At 35.7% G+C, this 21,282-nt stretch overlaps 1 protein-coding gene across 5 annotated transcripts in view; it reads right to left on the bottom strand.

Annotated features, from left to right (window-relative positions):
• Positions 1-838: 838 nt before the first annotated feature.
• PHKB (phosphorylase kinase regulatory subunit beta) overlaps positions 839-21,282 on the bottom strand; it is a 258,770-nt gene continuing 238,326 nt past the window's right edge. For all 5 annotated transcript variants that reach the window (XM_019456029.2, XM_019456030.2, XM_019456028.2 and 2 more), the window contains 5 exons: positions 13,746-13,880; positions 8,497-8,626; positions 5,083-5,190; positions 2,374-2,514; positions 839-1,728 (listed from right to left, as the gene is read on the bottom strand). In XM_019456029.2, coding sequence (XP_019311574.2) covers positions 1,591-1,728; positions 2,374-2,514; positions 5,083-5,190; positions 8,497-8,626; positions 13,746-13,880 — 652 coding nt within the window. In that variant the 3' untranslated portion in view covers positions 839-1,590. The remainder of the gene's footprint in view (positions 1,729-2,373; positions 2,515-5,082; positions 5,191-8,496; positions 8,627-13,745; positions 13,881-21,282) is intronic.

The following is a 21,282-nucleotide window of genomic DNA, read 5'->3' as shown; positions in this document are numbered from 1 at the left end:
TTATGGCAACTTTGCTCAGCTTATCAGGCTTTTTAAAAATTCTTAAAAATACAACACTTTCCTTCCATTAGGTTTCAGCAAATATTAAATATTCCAGGGTTTTTTTTTTCTTATTTCCAGTTTCTCCAGCTATGAAGTGTCAGTCCTCAATTCTCCATGGGTTTCCAGTTTAAGGTTTTTTGTATGTTTGTTTTTATAAACAAGGTTCATTATTATCTTTTCATAAACTCTCTTAATTTATGAAGTAATTATCTTCTTTGTCATATCGCTCTCCTTAAGATGTTCTGTAAGGTTAGATTTTACCTCATTCTTCTCAATTTTGCCAACCAGTGCATATATGATTTTTTATGCGAGATCCAGGCAGTACACTTCAAAGTTATGAGAAATGTGCCTGACTCTGCAATTTTTCCCATGTGCTGAAACATCCATTTATTTGATATCAATTTGACTTGTTACTGAAGCCACTTGTCCTATCTTTCTTAGGTCCTTTCAAGACTCTAAAAATGGGCTGCATTCTTTGTGTAACAAGTTTTACTTCTCTGGTGATACTTCCATAATAAGAATGGTCAGAAAAATGATTTTCCTTGGGTCCATGGCTCAAACTAATGGGCTGTACTATAACATTCAGTAAGGAAATAAATTGATAAAACTTAAATGTTTAATCTATTTTCTAATTTTACTAAAGTTTGCTTAAGTAAATTTCATAGCAAAATATGTGTAATGGTAGGTACCATATATTCTCTTCCATTCTATCTCCAGATCAATTAAATGGAAATATTCAGGAGTAATAAACTTAATATCGTGAACATGAGAACAAAAAGATATATCCAGATATATTCATTAATTCAGAAGTAAAATTTAATGATTTTCAATTTTTTTTACTAGTACAAACTAGGTTAACAGTCCATACTTCTGAAAAATCTTACATATGCCATATTTTTAGTAAGAGCTCAAAGAAAAATGTCTAATCAGGTATAGATTACACTGTATTTTAGTCCAACCCCTAAAGTCAGCACAAATACACAACTATAGTCATGTTTATAAGGTAAAAGTTGTACAATAGTTCTGTATACTAAAATTTCATCAACAATGCAGTTTTTGAGAATCAAAACATTAGCTGGCAGATTTGCTTTTATGATTTTTAATATCTTTTTTTAGTATAACAATGACACTAAGTTAAGTTCATCATTCTTTCAATATCCAGTATGCATCACTAGCTGACAAATTCATTTTAATGGCAGTAAGGTGGGAATTTAGTCCAAAGAGCAAAGATTCATTTTGATGAGTTATTTGATCATAAAACATGCAGTAGTGAACTTTCAATTCATAAACTATTTCTATCATTCAGTAAAGATTATTATTGTAGTTGGCATAATAATCATCAGAACTTTTTTCCACCTAGTTACAGCATTTCTTACCATTAGATTGGCTATGGAGTGCAAGAGGTCCAGTGGCTCTGCCAAGGACGTGGCAACCACCTCACCAACATACTCAGTCCATACATTAATGGTGGCCTGAACCAAGCTTCAACACAAAACTTAACACACTACTAGAAAACATGTCTCAACAGAGCCTTTTACACCTTTCTCACTAGCTAACCAGACATGGGTCATCATTGCTTGGTTTGACTTCTCCTTCTAGCAGCAAATTCATCACAACCTTTGTCAAATAGCTGCATGTTCCTCTTTTTCCCAGTGGGGGAGTGTTGTAAAAGGAAGTCATGTCATCCTACAAAGGAAAACAGTAAGCAAGTCATTTGATTTTTTGTTTGTAAAGAGTTGACAGGTAGAATCAGTGTCAGCCTAGGGGGGAAAATAAATTCACAGAAAGATTTCCTTGTGGAAAACAGAATCTTGAGCTTTTCTTTCATTTTCCTAAGGCGTCTTCTCAGCATATAAAACAAAGACAGATGTTTTCAGTATTCTCTTTGCTGATAATTTTTATTTACTTAAAGAACCTTTTTACAGATGAGCATAAAATATTAAACAGAGAGCCTGGAAGGGACTATATTAGTAGTATACACAGCACCAAGGTAGCCTGTTACGCATTCCCATCCTCCCCAGAATTTAATTTTATAGCCTTCTGGAATCTATGGCTCCTTTCTGGTAAAACAATTTTAACTGCTAACTATATAAAGGAAACTTATGTCTTCCTAGTTTTCTTTTTAGTCAAAGCTTCATAGCTGAACTGACTAGTAATTAACTAAAACGTACCACTAATTCCTCAAATAAGCCAGACTTCCTCCCTGCCCCTCGAGTACTACATTTTGCACTATATAAATCTGTTTTGTAAGTTAAATGATAAGAGATTAGGGATATTTTGAAGAGTTGAGACAATGAAAAAACTCTATAAAAGGCTGTTTTATCCACTTACTTGTTTTTCAACTTCCTTTAGTCGACTCTCGTCTTTTTGAAATTCATGAAATGCTTCTTTCACCAGTTTGTCTAGATCTACTTTGTCTTGAAATTCTAGCTCAGGGTTTCTTTCCAGTACAATGGATACAACCATTAGTAACTAGAAGAGACAGACATTGAAAGCCAATTATATGAACCATAAAAACAACACAGCCTGGACATGTTTTCATTCTTTAGTCAGACTAATGGGTGATCCTCATATTCCATAATGTGTTCTGCACGATGACAGGTTTTTGGATCATTGTGAATGGAATCTTTCTAATCTTTCAAAAAAAATTTTTTAATGTTTATTTATTTTTGAGAGAGAGAGAGAGAGTGACAGAGCTCGAGAAGGGAAGGGCCAGAGAGAGAGGGAGACACAGAACCTGAAGAGGCTCCAGGATCTGAGCTGTCAGCACAGAACCCAATGCGGGGCTCGAACTCAGGGACTGAGAGATCATGACCTGAGCTGAAGTGAGACGCTTAACCGAATGAGACACCCAGGCGCTCCTGGAATCTTTCTAATCTTAAAAACTAGTAGCATAAGTTCTGTTTAGAAACTGCACATTTTTTTCCATTGTATATATCTTTATAGCTGAGCAGAAATGTTTTTTAGTTATTTAAATGAAACTAAGAACTTTGAAAAATGATTTTCCTAATCTTGTCTGTAGTACATAGTGCCCTGTTCACCCAAAGTGCCTGAACATTCTTGCCTTTGGGCATTAATCCTTGTTGGCAAAACACTAAAAGCAGTGTCCAGCGGAGCGGAGGCTGCCCTAGAAGAAGTGGTAGGCAGCAAAGCCAAAGAAGGCAGGTGAGAGTTCAGTGGAGCCTCTAATCAAATGACTTGGAGCCCAGCACCCTAAAATGAGTATAATACTGTGACATCACAGTAGTTTCTCAGGGTATGGTTATGTTTTAAAAAATACACCTAACTCTGACCTCTTTGATATGAGTACTATTTGGTCTACATGTGTTAGTTTAATGCATAATCCTATTGTTTGTCTATCTCATACATTCATCCTAAGTACTAACATTCATTTTAATTTTTTTTTCTTTTTTAGGGCACCTGGGTGGCTCAGTCGGTTAAGCATCCAACTTCAGATCAGGTCATGATATATGGTTTGTAGGTTCAAGCCCCACGTCGGGTTCTGTGCTGACAGCTGAGAGCCTGGAGCCTGCTTCGGATTCTGTGTCTCCCTCTCTCTCTGCCCCTCTCCAACTTCCACTGTCTCTTTCTTTCAAACTCTCCCTGTCTCTCTTACTTACAGAGTGTAAGTGGGAGAGGGGCAGAGAGAGGGGGAGATGCAGAATTTGAAGTAGGCTCCAGGCTCTGAGCTGTCAGCACAGAGCCCGATGCAGGGCTGAAACTCACAGATCACGAGATCATGACCTGAGCCAAAGTCAGACGCTTAACTGACTGAGCCACTCAGGTGCCCCACTGACATTTTTTTAGATGACAAACCATTATACACAAAGACTGTGTCTGAGTACACAATGCTTGGTAAAGACTTTCTGATCTTTATTATGCCTCCTACTTTGCATGTGGAACAGGAAAAAAGACCTCATAATTCCAAATTTGGGATTCTTCCTGACTGTACTTCAACTAAATGCTTCCAAAACAGAACCTGAAGGAACCAAAGGAAACCCTTTCAGAAAAATTCAGGTGTCAAAATGTGGAAAATCTTGGGGCAGGGATTTAGCCAGGAGAATATGAAGCGTTGCTCTAGTTCTGAAGAAAAATTTCTTCTGCGAAGGGACCCTCATTTTGGTCAACAAGAAGGACCTCCATGTCCATTGTAGGTCCCAGATGCTGGGCACTAAACACTGAAAGGCTAACAGCACAAGGAAGGCATTCACCTTTCCAATAACCCCATCTCTTTCTGACCCCAGTCTGCCTGACTTCCCACATGCTGCTGATACTGTTTATGAATCCTGGCACATCTGAGATAGGATTGAATCTCACTCCACTCTGGCTGTAGGTCCAGACACGCTGCATTTCAGGTGCCACAACCAGTTTGGCATTTACTGAGATCTTCTGTATCACTAAGACATGTTACCTACCCACAAGAGACACAAAGTCTACCCAGAAAAAGACACAAAGTGAAGACGGACTATGTATTAAATCCATTCATTATGGGAATTCTCTATGTATTCAGCATAATGTTTTAAAATGGCAAAAGAGCACATGTATACATGTGCATGGATGTGTGTGTGTATTTGAGCATTTAACTTTATATAAAATAATGATACAGTACAAAATTACATGTATTCTCTGTTCACAGAAGATGTTTGGAAAGATGTCCCTCAAAATATCAACATCAGTGATCTATTGCTACTGGGTGTGGGGAATTTTTTTCTTTTCTGTAATTTTCTGAATTAAAACTTTATATAATAGTCATGTGCTATTTCTCTAAACAGAAAAAAAAAACCTGAAATTAAAGCAAACAGGATAAGGTTGCTTCCTCTGTTTTTTAGTGGCATTCATGCACTTGCCATTGAAGGGCACTGAATTGTTCATGTACTTTGACTTGAGTCAAGGATGCCTATATCCTCCAGGACTCAACTAGAGGAGATCGGGATAGGTAAGGAGTGGAATTCCTAGTCTCTTGGGCAGTTTCTTTTATGTTAGTTTTCAGGGAACAGATAGAAAGCATTTCTTCAGCAATCTACATTTCTAAATACAAACCTCCACAACAATCTGTCTGTACTTTGGCTGGTCAATATTCCCCAACATATCTTCAACAAGGAGAGAGAAATTCATCTCATACATGGTCATATCTGACAGGGTTGGTTGCTGAAAAACAATAACTCAATATTAACATGCATTCTTACACTGTGGTTTCCACCTAATAGAGGAATTTCATTTTCTCTTTTTTTAAAATTTTTGTTAATGTTTTTATTTTTGAGACAGAGAGAGACAGAGCATGAGCAGGGGAGGGGCAGAGAGAGAGGGAGACACAGAATCTGAAGCAGGCTCCAGGCTCTGAGCTGTTAGCACAGAGCCCGATGCGGGGCTCGAACTCACAGACTGTGAGATCATGACCGGAGCTGAAGTCAGACACTTAATCGACTGAGCCACCCAGGCGCCCCTTTTTAAAAAAATTTTTTTAATGGTTTTATTTATTTTTGACACAGAGAGAAACAGAGCATGAGCAGGGGAGGGGCAGAGAGAGAGGGAGACACAGAATCTGAAGCAAGGAATTTCATTTTCTAACCAACAATCTTTTTGAGTTTCTATAAAACCTTCGCATTTTCAGCTATATGACTGGATTTTATATATGTCAAACTACTGAAGCCAATCAGCTGACTATTGTGATAAATTAAACCTCCTGTTTTTAGTGGTTATCTTCACTATACAAGTGTTAAGAAAGAGGGGCTATCTTGGAAATCCACTTTAATACACAAAAGGAACAGCCAAAAATTGAGACAACAAATAGAGTACATATTGCTTTCAGAACTAACACAAGAAGTTATGCTTGCTGTCACACTTTACCATGTAAGTCACTTGCTACTGATTTACATCATTTCTGTGGCAGATCCTTTCTGAGCTGGCAGCATAGAAATGCATACAAATAAGCAAAAACAACATTATATGTAGAAATGGCAAGAAAACACAGAAAAAAAGCAAAACTAAAAGAATTTACTCTCTATATTTCATTTAAAACGAGAGTATTGCATAGTCTTCCACTCACTTTTTACAAACCAAATGAAAGCAGCAAATAAACTCAAATCCAAATCCAAATTTGGGCATGGTGGATAACTCTCAAAGGATTGAAGAGAAGGCTCTAAGTGTTAGGTTTGTACGTTGGGAAGCAGATGTAGTCACCAGACTTATTACCAGAGATGAAGAAATGATGAGTCATACTTATTTGCTTCTACCTTGATGATTTACAGTGAACTTGATCGTAGCCTCAGAACAATGTGTATCTACTTACTACTCCAAATGGGACCTAGCAGGAAAGTTCCCTTGAAATCAAGTAACAGCAAAGTTGTTTGGCCTGGTATAATAATGCACCAGCCCTGTAATTCATTATGGTCCATCTACTGTATTCTGTATTCAATATAATCTAACATATTATTAATGTTTACAGGTAGTACCTAATTTGGGAAAAGTGAAGCCCATTTGTTGAACACAGTATTTATAATTGTTTATATGTCTAGCAATGGGATTAGTAGGGCTACAGAAGTTAAGGAAAATCCTGTCATGGTTTCATATCAATTTCCTTTTAATATATCACATTTGAAAAGTCACCTAGCTATTGTGCAACTATGATAAATCTAGAGAAGAAACATCAAACTTGCTTTATTTCCCACTCTCTGGAAGAACTTAGGGTAGGCAGTATAGCAGAAAAGTTAAGACAAAAGGCTTAGAAGTAAAATTACCGGGGATAGGGCAGGGGATAGGTGTCACACTCTGGGTCAGCTACTTCCTAGATGTATGACCTTGGGAAAATCACTTTGCTGGGCCTCATTTTCCTCATCTGTCAAGTGGGAATAATAAAGTACCTACACCAAAAGATTGTTGTGAGGATTTTAAAGGAGCACCTAAGAAAGTGTGTGTGTGTATGTGTGTGTGTGTGTGTGTGTGTGTGTATATATATATATATATATATATATATATATATATATATATATAATATAAAAATACTTGACATGCACCTGCTGTTATTGATGTTAGGAAAGAGAGGAGACAAAATATAAGTGGCCTGGGCAATCAGACAATTAAATGAAAATCTGGTAGGTATTAGTGGGGGCTGGGAAAGCAGCTAACAAAAAGGTTGCCACAGTCCACTGTATGTAGACACAAAGCCTAACAGAAGAAGCAGAGCATGAATAATGGAAGCCTGTTCCCTGCTCATAGGAGACAGTGCTGCTCCACCCAATGATCACAGAGCATCTGGGAAAGGAATAGGGCACCTATACTGGCAACCAAATACAACCACTCAGTAGTTTGTTAATAGTATAAAGAATACTTTTTAACAGGTTTCATTCATTAAGAAAATAAGTCATAGATTCATAGTTCAAAATTTGAACGGTTAAAAAAGGTTTTCAGTGAAAAGCACACCCTGTGTCCTGTAACCACGGTTCCCTTTCCCTAAGGCAAAGAAAAGAATGTTACCAATTTCTTGTGGGTCCTTCCAGAAATACTCTGTGCATGTATGTATGTGTGTGTGTTTGTGTGTGTATAAACAAAATGAGTGTGGGTATGTGTATTTAAGAATACTATATTTGTATAAAGACCTTCATCAAAAATAATTTGATTGGTGTTTCAACACAAAGAACAAATACAGTACTCCATTTCCAAAAAGCCTAATTATTCATGTTTGTGTATAAGCAGAATGAGTTAGATGTCAGTATTCAACAAAGTAACTAAATCAAAGAAGCAGGCCAGTTCATATAACTTGGGAAAACCATTTGAAGGAGGGGGCACTAATTCATTTGGACCAAAGGTAAATTATATCTTGAGTAAATTAAATGATTATCTCCTGACCTAATGAGTTATTACACTTTTCACATTCACTGAAATTCACAGTCCTTTCCTTATCCATAGCATTACTAAGTCACCTTGCTTCTTAGTTCTGATTTGGTTCTGTATTCTGAATGTATGTTTTACCAATTGTGAGGTCCCCTAGGCACTAGCCCACTATCAGCTGGTGGTAAAGAAGTACCACCATTCATAGCAATGCCAACATAAGGAACCCTAAGTTCATTAATAAATAAGGGAAAGACAGTTGCTTGGCAAAAGGTTTGGGCACATGGTTCCTTTCAACACAGAGCTTCCCTGAAACATCTGAAATATAATACAAAATTGTTTTTGATTAAATACAAACTTTAAGCAAAATATCCATTAGGTAAAGCAAGGCTTTTGTATAGAGGGGCACTAAAATTAAAGTAACTCAGACTGGGAAAATATATTTCCAATCCAATTGATTAGGTGTCTTACTTTCTAGTATTTCCTCCCTTCAGGTATCTGGATACCCTTCCTTTAAATACTCTTAAAAACCGGGATAAGCAGAAAGGTTATTTGCAATGCAGAGGGGGAAAGAATCCCCTATGCCCTTAGGTCCCTTTAAATGATACAAATATAATGGGGCTATACCTGTGGCAAATGCTTCCCAGCTACAATGATACCATTGGGAGTTCGCTCCAGGATCTGCCATACTCGGTCATAGAACCCAGCGGGAGTTCTATTCAAAGACCCATCAATCTGACGCCTGTTCAGCCAACATCTGTAGACCAAAAGAAAATGCCTCAGAGTTGAAAAACAAGCTTGTTCTGATAGAGAGCAGGGTTTTCAATATGGATTAATTGTTCCAATAGGGTAAGCAATAAAAGCCAAAATCCATCAATGATGCATATCTACCATGTGTTACAGAGGTTACTAAATATTTCATAGTGAAAACAGAGCTTGCAGGATAGGAGAAAATCCCCAAGATTTTAAAAAATTCAATAGGCAAAATGATATTCTCTAGTAAGTTATAAGGTTGCTCACTATGTGATCAAATAACTTCCTAATATGCAAAGAAGCTCCATTTAAAAACACAGAAGCAGCCAATTTTGAAATAACTTCATGCGGTCCTTATATGCAATAAAATATAACCTTCATGAAAGCATGGACATCATATGGCTTGATCACTCCTATATACCCCCCCCCAGAAAGATGATTAATAAACATTTGATAAATAATGAAGACTCAAAAAAGCATTATGTATCTAACGAAATATATCTTGTTTTAAACTTTAAACTTTACATTCATTTTCTATTTAAATATGGCCAAAGTACCAGTGCTGAAAAATCAGCTACAAAATCTTACATGTCACAGTAATCACACCATAGTGATAAGCCAAAATTCTAGATCTCTTATTTCCATGGATTAAGTATTACATCTTAAAGATATAATACTCACAAATTGCTAAAGATGCAGAACTTGCATAATTTGAAAAGAACATACAAATGACACAGTAGCATATTGTTCCAAAAGGTGAAGCTAGGAACAGATATATACTTTTTATACTTGGTATTAAAACAAGCATCAAATGAAATATACCATCAGCCACAAGGTAAGTATGTGACCAACAATATTTCTAGGTAGGAAAATGACTCTGCAGGAGACAGTATACTGAAAAAGATTATTTTGGTTCTGATGGAAGAGGACCAATAAAAATTTAAAACTGCATAAATGAGTGAGGCATCTTTTTTGGATGCACAGATTTTTTTTGGCAGGTCCAGACTTGTGTGGCTCGGTTCAGTGCTATGCCAAAGAGAAAAAGCCCAGAGGTGTAGGGGTTCCTTGGTGATGTTTTACTTTGGATAATGGGTGTGCAAACTGAATACCCAGGACTCTGCATTTGATTTTTTTTTCCTATCCCCTTTGTATGGCAACCAGAAAAAATGGTATTTTCAGAGTTCTATACAGTCATGATTAATATTATAAAAAGGAGATGTTTGCTTAGAACAACAAAATAGAAGTGTGTGAATACTCATAATGGAGATGAAGAATTATTTTTGAGGACCTCTCTTTTGTTTTTATTTTTTGGCTTTTTACTTTGAAAAATTTTAGACTTACAGAAAAGTCAAAAAGTAATTCACAAAGTTCCTGTATACTCAGCTTCCCCTAGTCTGTTATAGTACATAACAACTATCAGAACCAGGAAATGAACATTGACACAATACTATTAGTTACGGATCTTATTCAAATTATGCCATTTTACCACTAAAGTCCTTGTTTTGGTCATGGGTCCAATCCAGGACCCCACACTGCATTTGATTTCCAAGTCCCCTTAGGTTCTTCCAATCTGTGACAGTTCCTCAATTTTCTTTCATCTTTCATGAATTTAACATTTTAGAAATGTCAGTTATTTTGTTGAATATTCCTCACTTTGGGTTTATCTGATGTTTTCTCATGATTAGAATTAGATTATGCATTTTTGGCAAGAATACCTGGAAGTAGTTGTGCCTTTTCAGTACATCATTGTCAGGGAATACATGATACTGATGTGTCTTATTCCAGGGATGCTATCCTTGATCATTTGACTAAGGTAGAGTCAACTGGGTTTCTTCATTATAAAGTTAATATTTTTCTTTTGCAATTAAAAAGTATCTTGAGTGGAAATACTTTTAAATTATACAAATTTTTCATTTCTCATCCTACTTCCACCCACTAAATTTGAGCATCCATTGATGGTTATTGCTTGCAACAATTATTACTATTGTATTTGTCTAATGATGAGTTTCTATTTTCATCATTCCATCTACACTTATTAATTGGAATTCTACTATCAAGAAGAATCCCTTCTATCCCATTTATCTATTTATATCAGCATGGACTCTTGGACATTTATCCTATGGGTTCTTATTCAATACTATTATTATTTCTTTTCTTGCTCAAATTATCCTAGCTTTGGCCATTGAGCCTCCTCCAGTATGTCTCCAGTATCCTTCTAACACATTTCTATAATTTTTTTCAACATTATCTTACTTCTGGTACCATAAGATGCTCTAGGCTCATCCTGTATTTTTCTTACCCCAGCCCTGGAATCAAACATTTTTTCCATGGAATGTTGGTTCCTCTTAAAAAATATTATTTAGAAATCAGTATCTGGGCACCAGGTTTGCTCACTGTTGTGTGAGTTTCACTGCTTCTGGGTCCTCTCAGTGGACAGAGCCAAAAAAGATACGGACGTATACTCACATATACACACATATCCACGTTTATTTCTGTAGCTGTCCATCTGTGTGAAAACCATGAATTCATACTGACATTTTCAATTTCAATCCACCACTACAGGATATATTCTAATCCTTCCCCTTCACTCATTTCTAACTACATTCTCTGACAGAGAGAAATCCGGCTCTCATTACCCACAATATATTTACACAATATATACAGCAATTTCAAAATTACCAATCCCTACCTCTGTGAGGAAAAAAAAACCTTATTAACTAATAAGTACAGTATTTGTGTATAGCTCTTTTTTTTTTCCTTTAGCTTTATAGTATCTAGAAATGTTTTCCAAAGGTACTTGGGTTAATTCTTTTCTTCTCCCCTCCCTTCAGGGTGGGAATATTATTCATTTGTAATACAGTTAGGTTCATTTGTTACTATTCGTATTGTTTTATTTTTTTTTTCCACATTTGGATTAATTTTAATTATTTACATTTTAGGCATATAAAATATTACTAAAGTTTAAGAATCAGAGCTATTTAAAAAAGGTATATTCAGGGAATTACTGCTCTCTCATTCAGCCCTATTACCCTGTACCCAGCTGTCCTTTCTTTCCACCCTGTTCCCACCCACTCCCTGAAGGTAACCAGGGAGGTAGCCAGTCTCCTTAGTATCTGATTTAACCTTTCTGTATTTTTTCCATACAAATGAGGAGATAATCTTCTTTCTTACATGAAGAGTAGCATACTACAGATGATCTTTGCATTTTGTTGTTTTCATGTAACAATATAGCCTAGAAATGATTCCGTATCAGTTCAGAGACAACTCTCCTTGTTTTCACAGCTGCCTCATACCCTACTGTGTGCATGCGCCACAGCTTATTCAAATAATCTCCCATGTATGGGCATTTCGGTAATGGGTGTTCCAAAATTTATAATTATAAACAATGATGCAATGAGTAATATTGCATACATATGTATTTTCATATGGTTGGAAGCACATTTTCCGAATAGATTCCTGAAAGTCAAAGGGTAAATATACATGTAGACTTGTTTTAGATGTTGCCAAGTTCCCATACAGAAGGGCTGTACCCACCAGCTATGTATGAGAGTGTCTCTTTCCCTACAGCCTCAGCAAATGTCTGTCATGCTGTTTAACTTTTGCCAGTCTGATAGATGAGAAATGGTATCCAATAGATGTTTTAATTTACATTTCTCCAATTATGACTTAGTTCAAACATCTTTTCAAATATCTAAGGTCCATTTTTTTTTATGTTTTAAAGGAATTGATTAATTGTATTTTTTTCCTGTTTATCTCTTGGGTTATTGGTTCTTTGTCCCACAGTTTTTAAGAATTCTTGGACATTAGCTCTTTATAGTCTATGTTTTGTTCCAGTTTCTCAGCTGTCTTCTGAAACTATTTTCTGCCATGCAAAATGATGTTTTAAATTTTTATATAGTCTTATTAATCTTTTAATGCCCCTAGATTTGAGCCAGAGTTAGAAAGCCTTTCCCAGATTGAGGTTAAAGCAGAATTTACCCATGTCTTCTTTTAGCACTGGTATAGTTTCATTTTTTACATTCAGATATCAGATCTATTTAGAGTTTATTCTTGTGTATAGTATAAAGTATGGATTTGATTTTATCTTTTCCTAAATGGCTATCCAGTTGTCCCATCACTATTTATTTAAAAAGTTCATCCTTGACCCAGTAATATGAGACATCACCTTTATCACCTGTTAAATTTCCATATGTGTTTAGGTCTATTTCTGGACTTTCCATTCTGTTCAGCTGGCCTCTTTATGCGTTCATGTGCCAGCTTCACACTATTTTTATCACAGAGGCTCTACGGTATGTTTCCCTGTTAGGGCAAGTCCTCTGGTTATTCTTGCATGTTTGTTTCTCCATATGAAGTTTAGTATTAACTAGTCTAACTCCATAAACAGTTTGTTGGAATTTTTTTTGGAATTGCATTACATTTATAACTGATATCTTTTTAATGTGGAGTGTGCCTCTCTAAGAACAAAGATGTCTCTCCATTTGCTCAAATCTACTTTTATGGAAGACTTGTTTTCTAGGCATATAACTATACCACCTTAGAAAATATCAGGCACACAAATGGTGCTAATAAATGCTTGCCTAAATAATTATATTAAACTTCTTTCTGTAATAAAATGTTCTTCAATTCAATACATTGCATAAGTACTTGTTTTGCTCTTATTCTAAGCTTAGTACAAGTTAAGTCTATCAAATGGTTTAGCCCATTTGAAGAAGTTTATAGTCTACTTAGAGAGACAGAGTCCCAGGCAACTTATTTAAATAATGTTACCAAACGCAAATCTTCATGCCAAAATGTTGGGAGGAGATGGTGAGTGCTACAAAGGTTCAGAAAGGGAACTGACCAAAGTGGTATGGAGCATTACAGTTTGCACAAAATAATAATAATTAAGAAACACTGATAAACTATACCTGAAAAAAATAAAAATTAAAATCAACAGAAAATCACAACCGAAGATAGACATTTTAATTAGCATCTCTATGTACACTGTCTACCTAGTAAGGTGACCTCTGATACTCTGCTGCATTTTATTTCTTATTACTATCTTATTAATTTTGTGTATATATCCAAGTATGATGTTACTGTAAATCCAGAATGTTCTATGGGTAATAAAAGGTTCTCATTACCCTCCATTCTGTTGAGGCTGAAGAATATCCAACAGAAGCTGTTTAACTTCACTAGGTGACAGCTGATACAAGTCTCTGGCTGGCTTGTCTCCACCACGGATCTGTAGTTCATACTCCATAGCATGAATGATCCACCTGAAACAAAAGAGGAGAAGCATGAATCAATAACTCTTGAAATAAAATCATCTCATGCTTCTCATGGCAATGCTCCTGTTAACAGCACTGACCCATTCAAAGGGGAATGAAGAAAAGGCCATCTGAATTTTCTAAACTGCTGATATAATTACTTCCATCAAGATTATGTGACATGATCAGATTCCTAAAAAAGAGGCCTGCTCTTGCATATGTGGTTAGGTAGTAAACATGAAAATAGGTAAGTACTTAAAGCATACTGTATACAATAGCTGCTACACTATTATTTTCATTATACTAGGTCTATGCAAAAAACAAATAGGATAAAAACAATTCATTTTAAGAAATGGGTTGAGATATGCTATTATAGAAATGTTTCTTTCCCAGGAAGGACACTTTCACCTATTTCCTTTATTTTGCAGTCAATCCCTTGTGATTGGAGGGCACAGAGAAGAACCTGACTTTGAAATACATGGACGCAGTTAGTTATAACTCAATCATACTAATATATTAGAGAACACGCTTTATTTAACAAATACATTTCAGAAAGTCTTCTTTATAGATATTTAAATATAGATATTTAAATGCTGTCCATGTACCTATTCTTAAAGAATGTATCCTTTAATAGATATTTAAATGTTGTTCACAAAATATATATATATATTTTTTTTATTGCAGAAGCTTTAATGTAATTACTTAGACAAGCATTTATGGAGTACTATTTGTGTGCCTTGTATTTTCCAAGGTCTAATATTTAATTATTTTATATGTAAGTTATTTTACTTTTTAATTCCAGAAGCTTTTAACAAGTACTTATACAGTTTCATCTCATTTCTTTCATTTACTGTATTGTGAGAAAAGAACTCAGATAAACTAGTTATGCAAACCAAAGAAAATCATGGAATAATACTGTGCCTTAGGGAACCAGAACTCTACACACCATTAGGAAGAGCTAGGGAATTAGTTTTACACAGCAGATTCCTATGCTTTATCCTTAAATCCTTCAGCGAACACTTAACAAACAGAGACAGTGCAACTCAGCAGCTAGAAAGAAAACAGTGTGGTGGTTCCTCAAAACATTAAAATTAGATCTACCCTATGACCCAGCAATAGCACTGCTAGGAATTTACCCAAGGGATACAGGAGTGCTGATGCATAGGGGCACTTGTACCCCAGTGTTTATAGCAGCATTTTCAACAATTGCCAAATTATGGAAAGAGCCTAAATGTCCATCAACTGATGAATGGATAAAGAAATTGTGGTTTATATACACAATGGAATACTACGTGGCAATGAGAAAGAATGAAATCTGGCCTTTTGTAGCAACGTGGATGGAACTGGAGAGTGTTATGCTAAGTGAAATAAATCATACAGAGAAACACAGATACCATATGTTTTCACTCTTATGTGGATCCTGAGAAACTTAACAGAAGACTATGGGGAGGGAAAGGAAAAAGAAAAAGTTGAGAGAGGGAGGGAGCCAAAACATAAGAGACTCTTACAAACTGAGAACAAACTGAGGGTTGATGGAGGGTGGAAGGGAGGGGGGGGGGTAGGTGATGGGTATTGAGGAGGGCACCTGTTGGGATGAGCACTGGGTGTTGTATGGGAACCAATTTGACAATAAATTTCATATTAAAAAAATAAATAAGTAAAAAATAAATACAATTGTTTAAAAAAAATGAAACCAAAAAAAGGAGGTGTCGTCTTCTAAAATAAGTAACTTAATTTTTAAATGCTATCATTCTAAAATCCTCCAAAACTTGGGTTATTAAAACTGAACATTACTTATCACATTTACCTTTTAAAATATTTAGTACCAGAAACAAAGATAGTTGGAGATATACAAATTTCCCTCAGGCTTCTTCCTTCTGTTTACAAAATCTCACCAGTTCTGTGAGCCAAATTATAGAAAACATTGCACTCAACAGTCACCAAAGAAACAAAGTGACCGTCTTTCATTCATTCCAGCACAAATGAATATAATTTATCTGTCAGATTATTAAAATACATTTATTCATTCAAAAATATTGTCCAAACTAATCTTTTTAGCTTGGAATTATTCAAAGGACTAAAACATAGCAAAAGTCTTAGACATAAACTACTATACAGCAGTCAGAGACAGAGAAAGTAAATTACCAAGTGAGTAACACAGTGCAAAAATTCAAAAACATTTAATCCATTTTTAGAACTACTAATACAAAAGGGCATCAATTCCTTTGCATGAGAATGTCTCACTTCTTACCCTCATTCCCACTAACAAAGTCATCAAATCTGATGTGACAATTCCAATGTAAAAGCACTTAACGCAAGATGGGGAAAGCAAGCAAGCAAGCAAGCAAATGTGGAAGTTCAAAAAAATGAAGGTTGTCCTTGGACCACATCCGTATAAATTCAGTCTGTCTAAAGAACAAGGGACATGCCTTACTTGCCAATAAGCAAATGAGAAAGTGGCAGATACACACGACTGACCAGATCAACCTTCATATGTATCAAGGTTTGATTTGAGAATAATGAATTCTTCAGCGCTGCTGGAAAACTATGAAAAGGTGGAATAGTATTCCTATATAGTCCTAGGGATAACCTTATCCTTCTAAAAACTCTCTTGTTGTGAGGTTAGTAAGCATATTGTATATGTGTTTGTATTTTTCTTTCCAACATGCCCCAATCAAGGAGTGAAATATACAATGAAGTATATGGAAATCTGACATCATTGGTAAACCAGGACAGCTGACATTTTTTGAAAACATGCCATAAAGAATATAACTAATTCATAGCCAGAAACAATTTTAAAAATAATCATTTTAAGCCTATTTGAAGATACTCAGTGTTTGCCAAGTTTGCTGTTAAACAAGTGAATGAATAACTCTCTGCAAGCATTTACTAAGCCATATAAGAGGAGATGGGAAAATTGCAGGAAGGGACTTTTCTGCTTGATTCATATTAATACAGAGAGAGTGATGATTTCATAAGGCAAACTGAGCTTCCTATAGAAGCTGGAGAACAATGACTCACTCACTCTACCCCTGAAATAATCAGAATAGAGGTAGGGGAGCTCCATCATCTCACTTCCTCACCTCATATCAAATGTCAAAAACAAAGACCATTGAATGAGTATCAAGCCATGCTAACGAACTCAGAGCTCTAATTACCTCCTCTTTCCTTTACTGCACAAGCAATGTTACAGTCTAGTACCTATGACATCAACGGCCTTCTCTAAGCACCACATGTATGATCTACAAACTCAGTTGTGGGCATCAGAAGACAAGACATGCCTAAATCATAATTACTTACAGAGGATGTCCTGGCAGTATGAAAAGCAGAGATGAAAAAGGCTTGATAACATATATCCTCAGGGGTTATCTCCCACTAAAGCCTGACTGACAGACCTAGAGCAGAAAGCAGTTGATTGGAGGTCTTTACAGTAATGGGCCTGTCAGGAACTTGATCTATTTCAACATGAAAGCTGGAGCACAAATCAATAATGAGACAGCAAATCAAATCATTATCAGACTAGAATACCATTCCTGTTAGCAGGTTAATTTTGTTCACAGGAGTGCCTATCGCAGTAATGTTGAGAAATCGCACTGGCAGGATTAACCTTGGAAAAAAGAGAAAAGAAATACTGGTTTAAAGCAACTGAGGCAGTGGGTGATGTAAATAAATAAATTAAAAAAAAAAAACCCAAAACCTCAGAGAGAAAGGTTAAAACAGAGAGATAAAAGTATACATAGGGCTGAGGAGTTCCAGGTATGTGTGCTGTGACTAAGACAAATGTCCTTATATCTTATGTCCATTCAGCCTAGGATATAAGGCTGTGTTTGTATTTTTGGGATTTTGGGAAGAATATGGTGTTAAAAGCTAACTGAACTATCAATCTCTTTATTCATAATCAATAAGAGAAACAATAGTAAAAATTTTGATGTCAATGAGTCTGAAATGCTTTAATTAACTAAGGAAGTAAAACAAAGAATGTTTTCTATAACACTACCCCCCTTTTTTTTTAAATCATGCTGCAATCACGATAATACACAAATGGGTGACTTAGAGGAGCAACAAGTTTAACAATTTATAAGAAACTTGACATTCAAGGACCCTATAAATAAATAATTTGCTCATCATTAAGCAAACTAAAACTTTCCAGGAACTAATTCAAGGTAAATTCTTGTAAAGAAACATGTGTTTGCTGCTGGTAGTAAACTAACACTCAAGGAAGCCATTCACTTAAGGGAGCTGAGGTCTGAGTAAAACTGATTAGGATAAAATGCAATAAAAAGATATTAAAAAGATACAAAAAGATCTTTCAGAGGGACACTATCCAAAGCTCCACAGACAGGATAACTGTGCTGCTCTAATGTTGTCTACATCCCTAGAATAGAAACAAGGTTCCAAGACCTTTCTGTCAATGTGGTAGAAGAGCACTATGGGCACAGGTGTTTGCCAAGTATTTCATGAGGGAAGATCAAGTGATGGAGGGGTGAGACCATGTCAGATGGCAGCAGAGAATCCAAAAGGGATTTTGACTTAAGGTTTCTGTGTGAAATGCTTGGGGATCATTTGCATTGGGTTCTCAAGGAGAAACAACCATGGCAGAAAGGGATACCTTGAGGGTGAATGTATCTTGTGGGATCAGAGGGTCTTTGCAAGCCTAGGACTGGAAGATATGAGAGAGAGAGAGAGAGAGAGAGAGTATGAATGTGTGTTGGATGTGAGAGGTTCCTTCTTCTTGGGATTTATGGCATGTATAAAGATATCCCTAGAGTCACCTGTTCTCCAAAAGCCACATGATAGAGGACCTCAAATTACTCAATGTCACAGAAATAATGTTGAAGCTTTGCAAAACATTTTCACATTGCTTACCCAAAATCCCCACAATCCACTGAGGAAGCGAAAGCAGGGATAGCTTCCTTATTTTATAGACAAGAAAGCTGGAATAGGGGATGGGGAAACATGAACACTGGAGACATTCACTCTAGGTTCAATTCCTGGTTCATGGTCTTGTGACCTTGGGCAAGTTACTTTGCTAAATTTTCATTGCATCTTAATGCATTTCTTACAGTGTACAAAGGGCTAATTTAGAATCAATTCCAAATCATCCCCATTTGTTTGGTCTCATGATGAATAAAGGGGCAAAATCTCATTTCTCATATTAACTTCTAACTATTCAGGCTTTTTGGTGTGCCTCGCATTGTACAATGCTAAACTGTACTGATGCCAAATTAGAGGAGTGATAAACAAAAGACAAATAGCATCCGGAGCCAAAGTACATCATAACTGCTACATGAATACTTGAACACAAAATGGGTCATAAGTGGAAGTCATGTGGAAGACACCATAAAGGCCATAAGGTTTTAGAAAAACATCAACGCCTGTTTCCTGAGAAAACAGCAACAGTATACATAAGTGAAAGCACACACGAAGTACTTAAGATCAAAGAACAAGAACTTTGGAGTCAGGCAGATCTGGGTATAAATCTCACTTTGACATACTGGTTTGACTAAGACAGGTTATCTAAGCTCTGAATCCCGGTTTGTTGATTTTAAAATGGTACTAGTGCCTGCCTCAAACTTGTTGAATGGATTAATCAGATAATATATGTGAGTATTTTAGCATATTGTGTAGTATATAATAGGCATTCAATAAATAATTTCTGTGGTTATGTTGGAAGAACAGGTGGAAATAGTTTATCACAGTGAACTTCTGAGTGCACTAACCACATGTTTGTTATTTATATGGGTATCCCCTTAGATCCTTATTGGGAATGCTGTTTAGAGAGGTACCATTATAAAGCAACTCATACCATACTCTGATGTGATTAACTGTACCACTCAACTAATAAATGATGGTGAAAAGTGCTATATCCTTCCACCTTCTACATGTATGACTGCATTTTCATTTAACAAAGCCCTATTTAACTTGGTAATATCCTGAAGGACACAACTTGTACAAATCAAGGGTATTTATCAAAAGTAAAAGAGTCCTTTATTTCTTTATTTAATAAGCACAGAGATATGCTATCTTTTATTTTTCCTAAAATCCCCATCACTGTCTATCTGAATCTGCTATCTGAATTTGCTTATAACCTATATATTAAACAATGCTCAAATTTTATTGAGCTAGACCTGTGAGCTAGACCTGATACATACAGGAAGATAAGATGTGGTCCAAATCCTCAGCAGAAGTAAATTTCTCAAATAAATTACACGTTTTTGAAAAAACAGACTTCTCTCCAACTGAAAATGTACCAGTATTTAGGGCTGACCCTGTGTGTCCCACGTGAGAGGGAAATACACATTAATGAGTTAGGCAGGGACACTATTAATACTCAAAATGGAAATATAATGCCATAATTAATTCCAGGATGAGGTTCAGGACAATGAATAATTAAAGTTTCATGGCAAATCTTCATTAGGAGGTTTTCTGCTATCATTAAATACTAAGTCACATGCTGCTGTCCTGACATTTTTATTTTGGGTGACACAGTTTAAGGAAAAAAGAGTATGTTATTTCTCATGGAAGGCACTAAACATATAGAGTAGCAGATACCAAAAAAACCCAAAAACAAACAAAAACAAAAACAAAACCAGGAAGAAAACTATTTTTAGAATAAACATATTTCATTTCCATGAAGAGAAAGAAGCTTCAGGTCAGATTTGAATTCAAGAAAGGAAATTCCAATGGGTTTTTGGAAGAAAATAAATTAGCCTAAAATGCTGAATAAGCAGTAAAGGAAAAGTACTAAAGGCTGAAAAACACAGCACTGGAAGTAAAATCTTGGGAAACCGTTAACTTTTACTCCAAGGCTTTGTTTAGACCTCTGCCAGGATGACTATCACTTAAAGAGGCTTTCCTGAATAGAACATTTATTACAAAGAATGTGCTTTGGAAGAGTTATAACCTTTGCTTCTCAGCTTCAGAGCAATGCCTGAGTCTGGGACAATAGAGTACTTTTAATACCTTGTATGGATACAGAGAATCACATTTCCTTTCATTTACCGACAACACACAGACAACATACATGAAAGACTCATTTCTGTATCCTTATATATAGTCAAGAGGTTGGAGTTAAAAATACTAGAGCAAACACACCGAACAAATCAGGGTATGACTCAAAGTCTTTATAATTGATTTGGAATACCTCTAAATCTTTGAAAAGAACAATTTTAAGAGATAAAAATTAAGGTCAAGTTCTATGCTGAGTAAACTCACTTCTTGATATCAAAAGAAAGGGGACCAAAGATTGGGAAATTCACCTGAAATATGTTATAATTGAAATCAGGCAAAAAGTTTAAAAATAATAATCTCAAATAAAAAACTTGAAATAAAACTGAAAAATATAACTTAAAAGTAGAAATCTAGAGAATATAACAGACACTAATTTTATTTCCATTTTTCAGATATTTCC

The sequence above is a fragment of the Panthera pardus genome, unplaced genomic scaffold, assembly GCF_024362965.1.
Source record: "Panthera pardus isolate Hobbes unplaced genomic scaffold, ASM2436296v1 HiC_scaffold_18, whole genome shotgun sequence".
NCBI lineage: Eukaryota > Metazoa > Chordata > Mammalia > Carnivora > Felidae > Panthera > Panthera pardus.
This window is presented reverse-complemented; position numbering and strand designations above follow the sequence as displayed.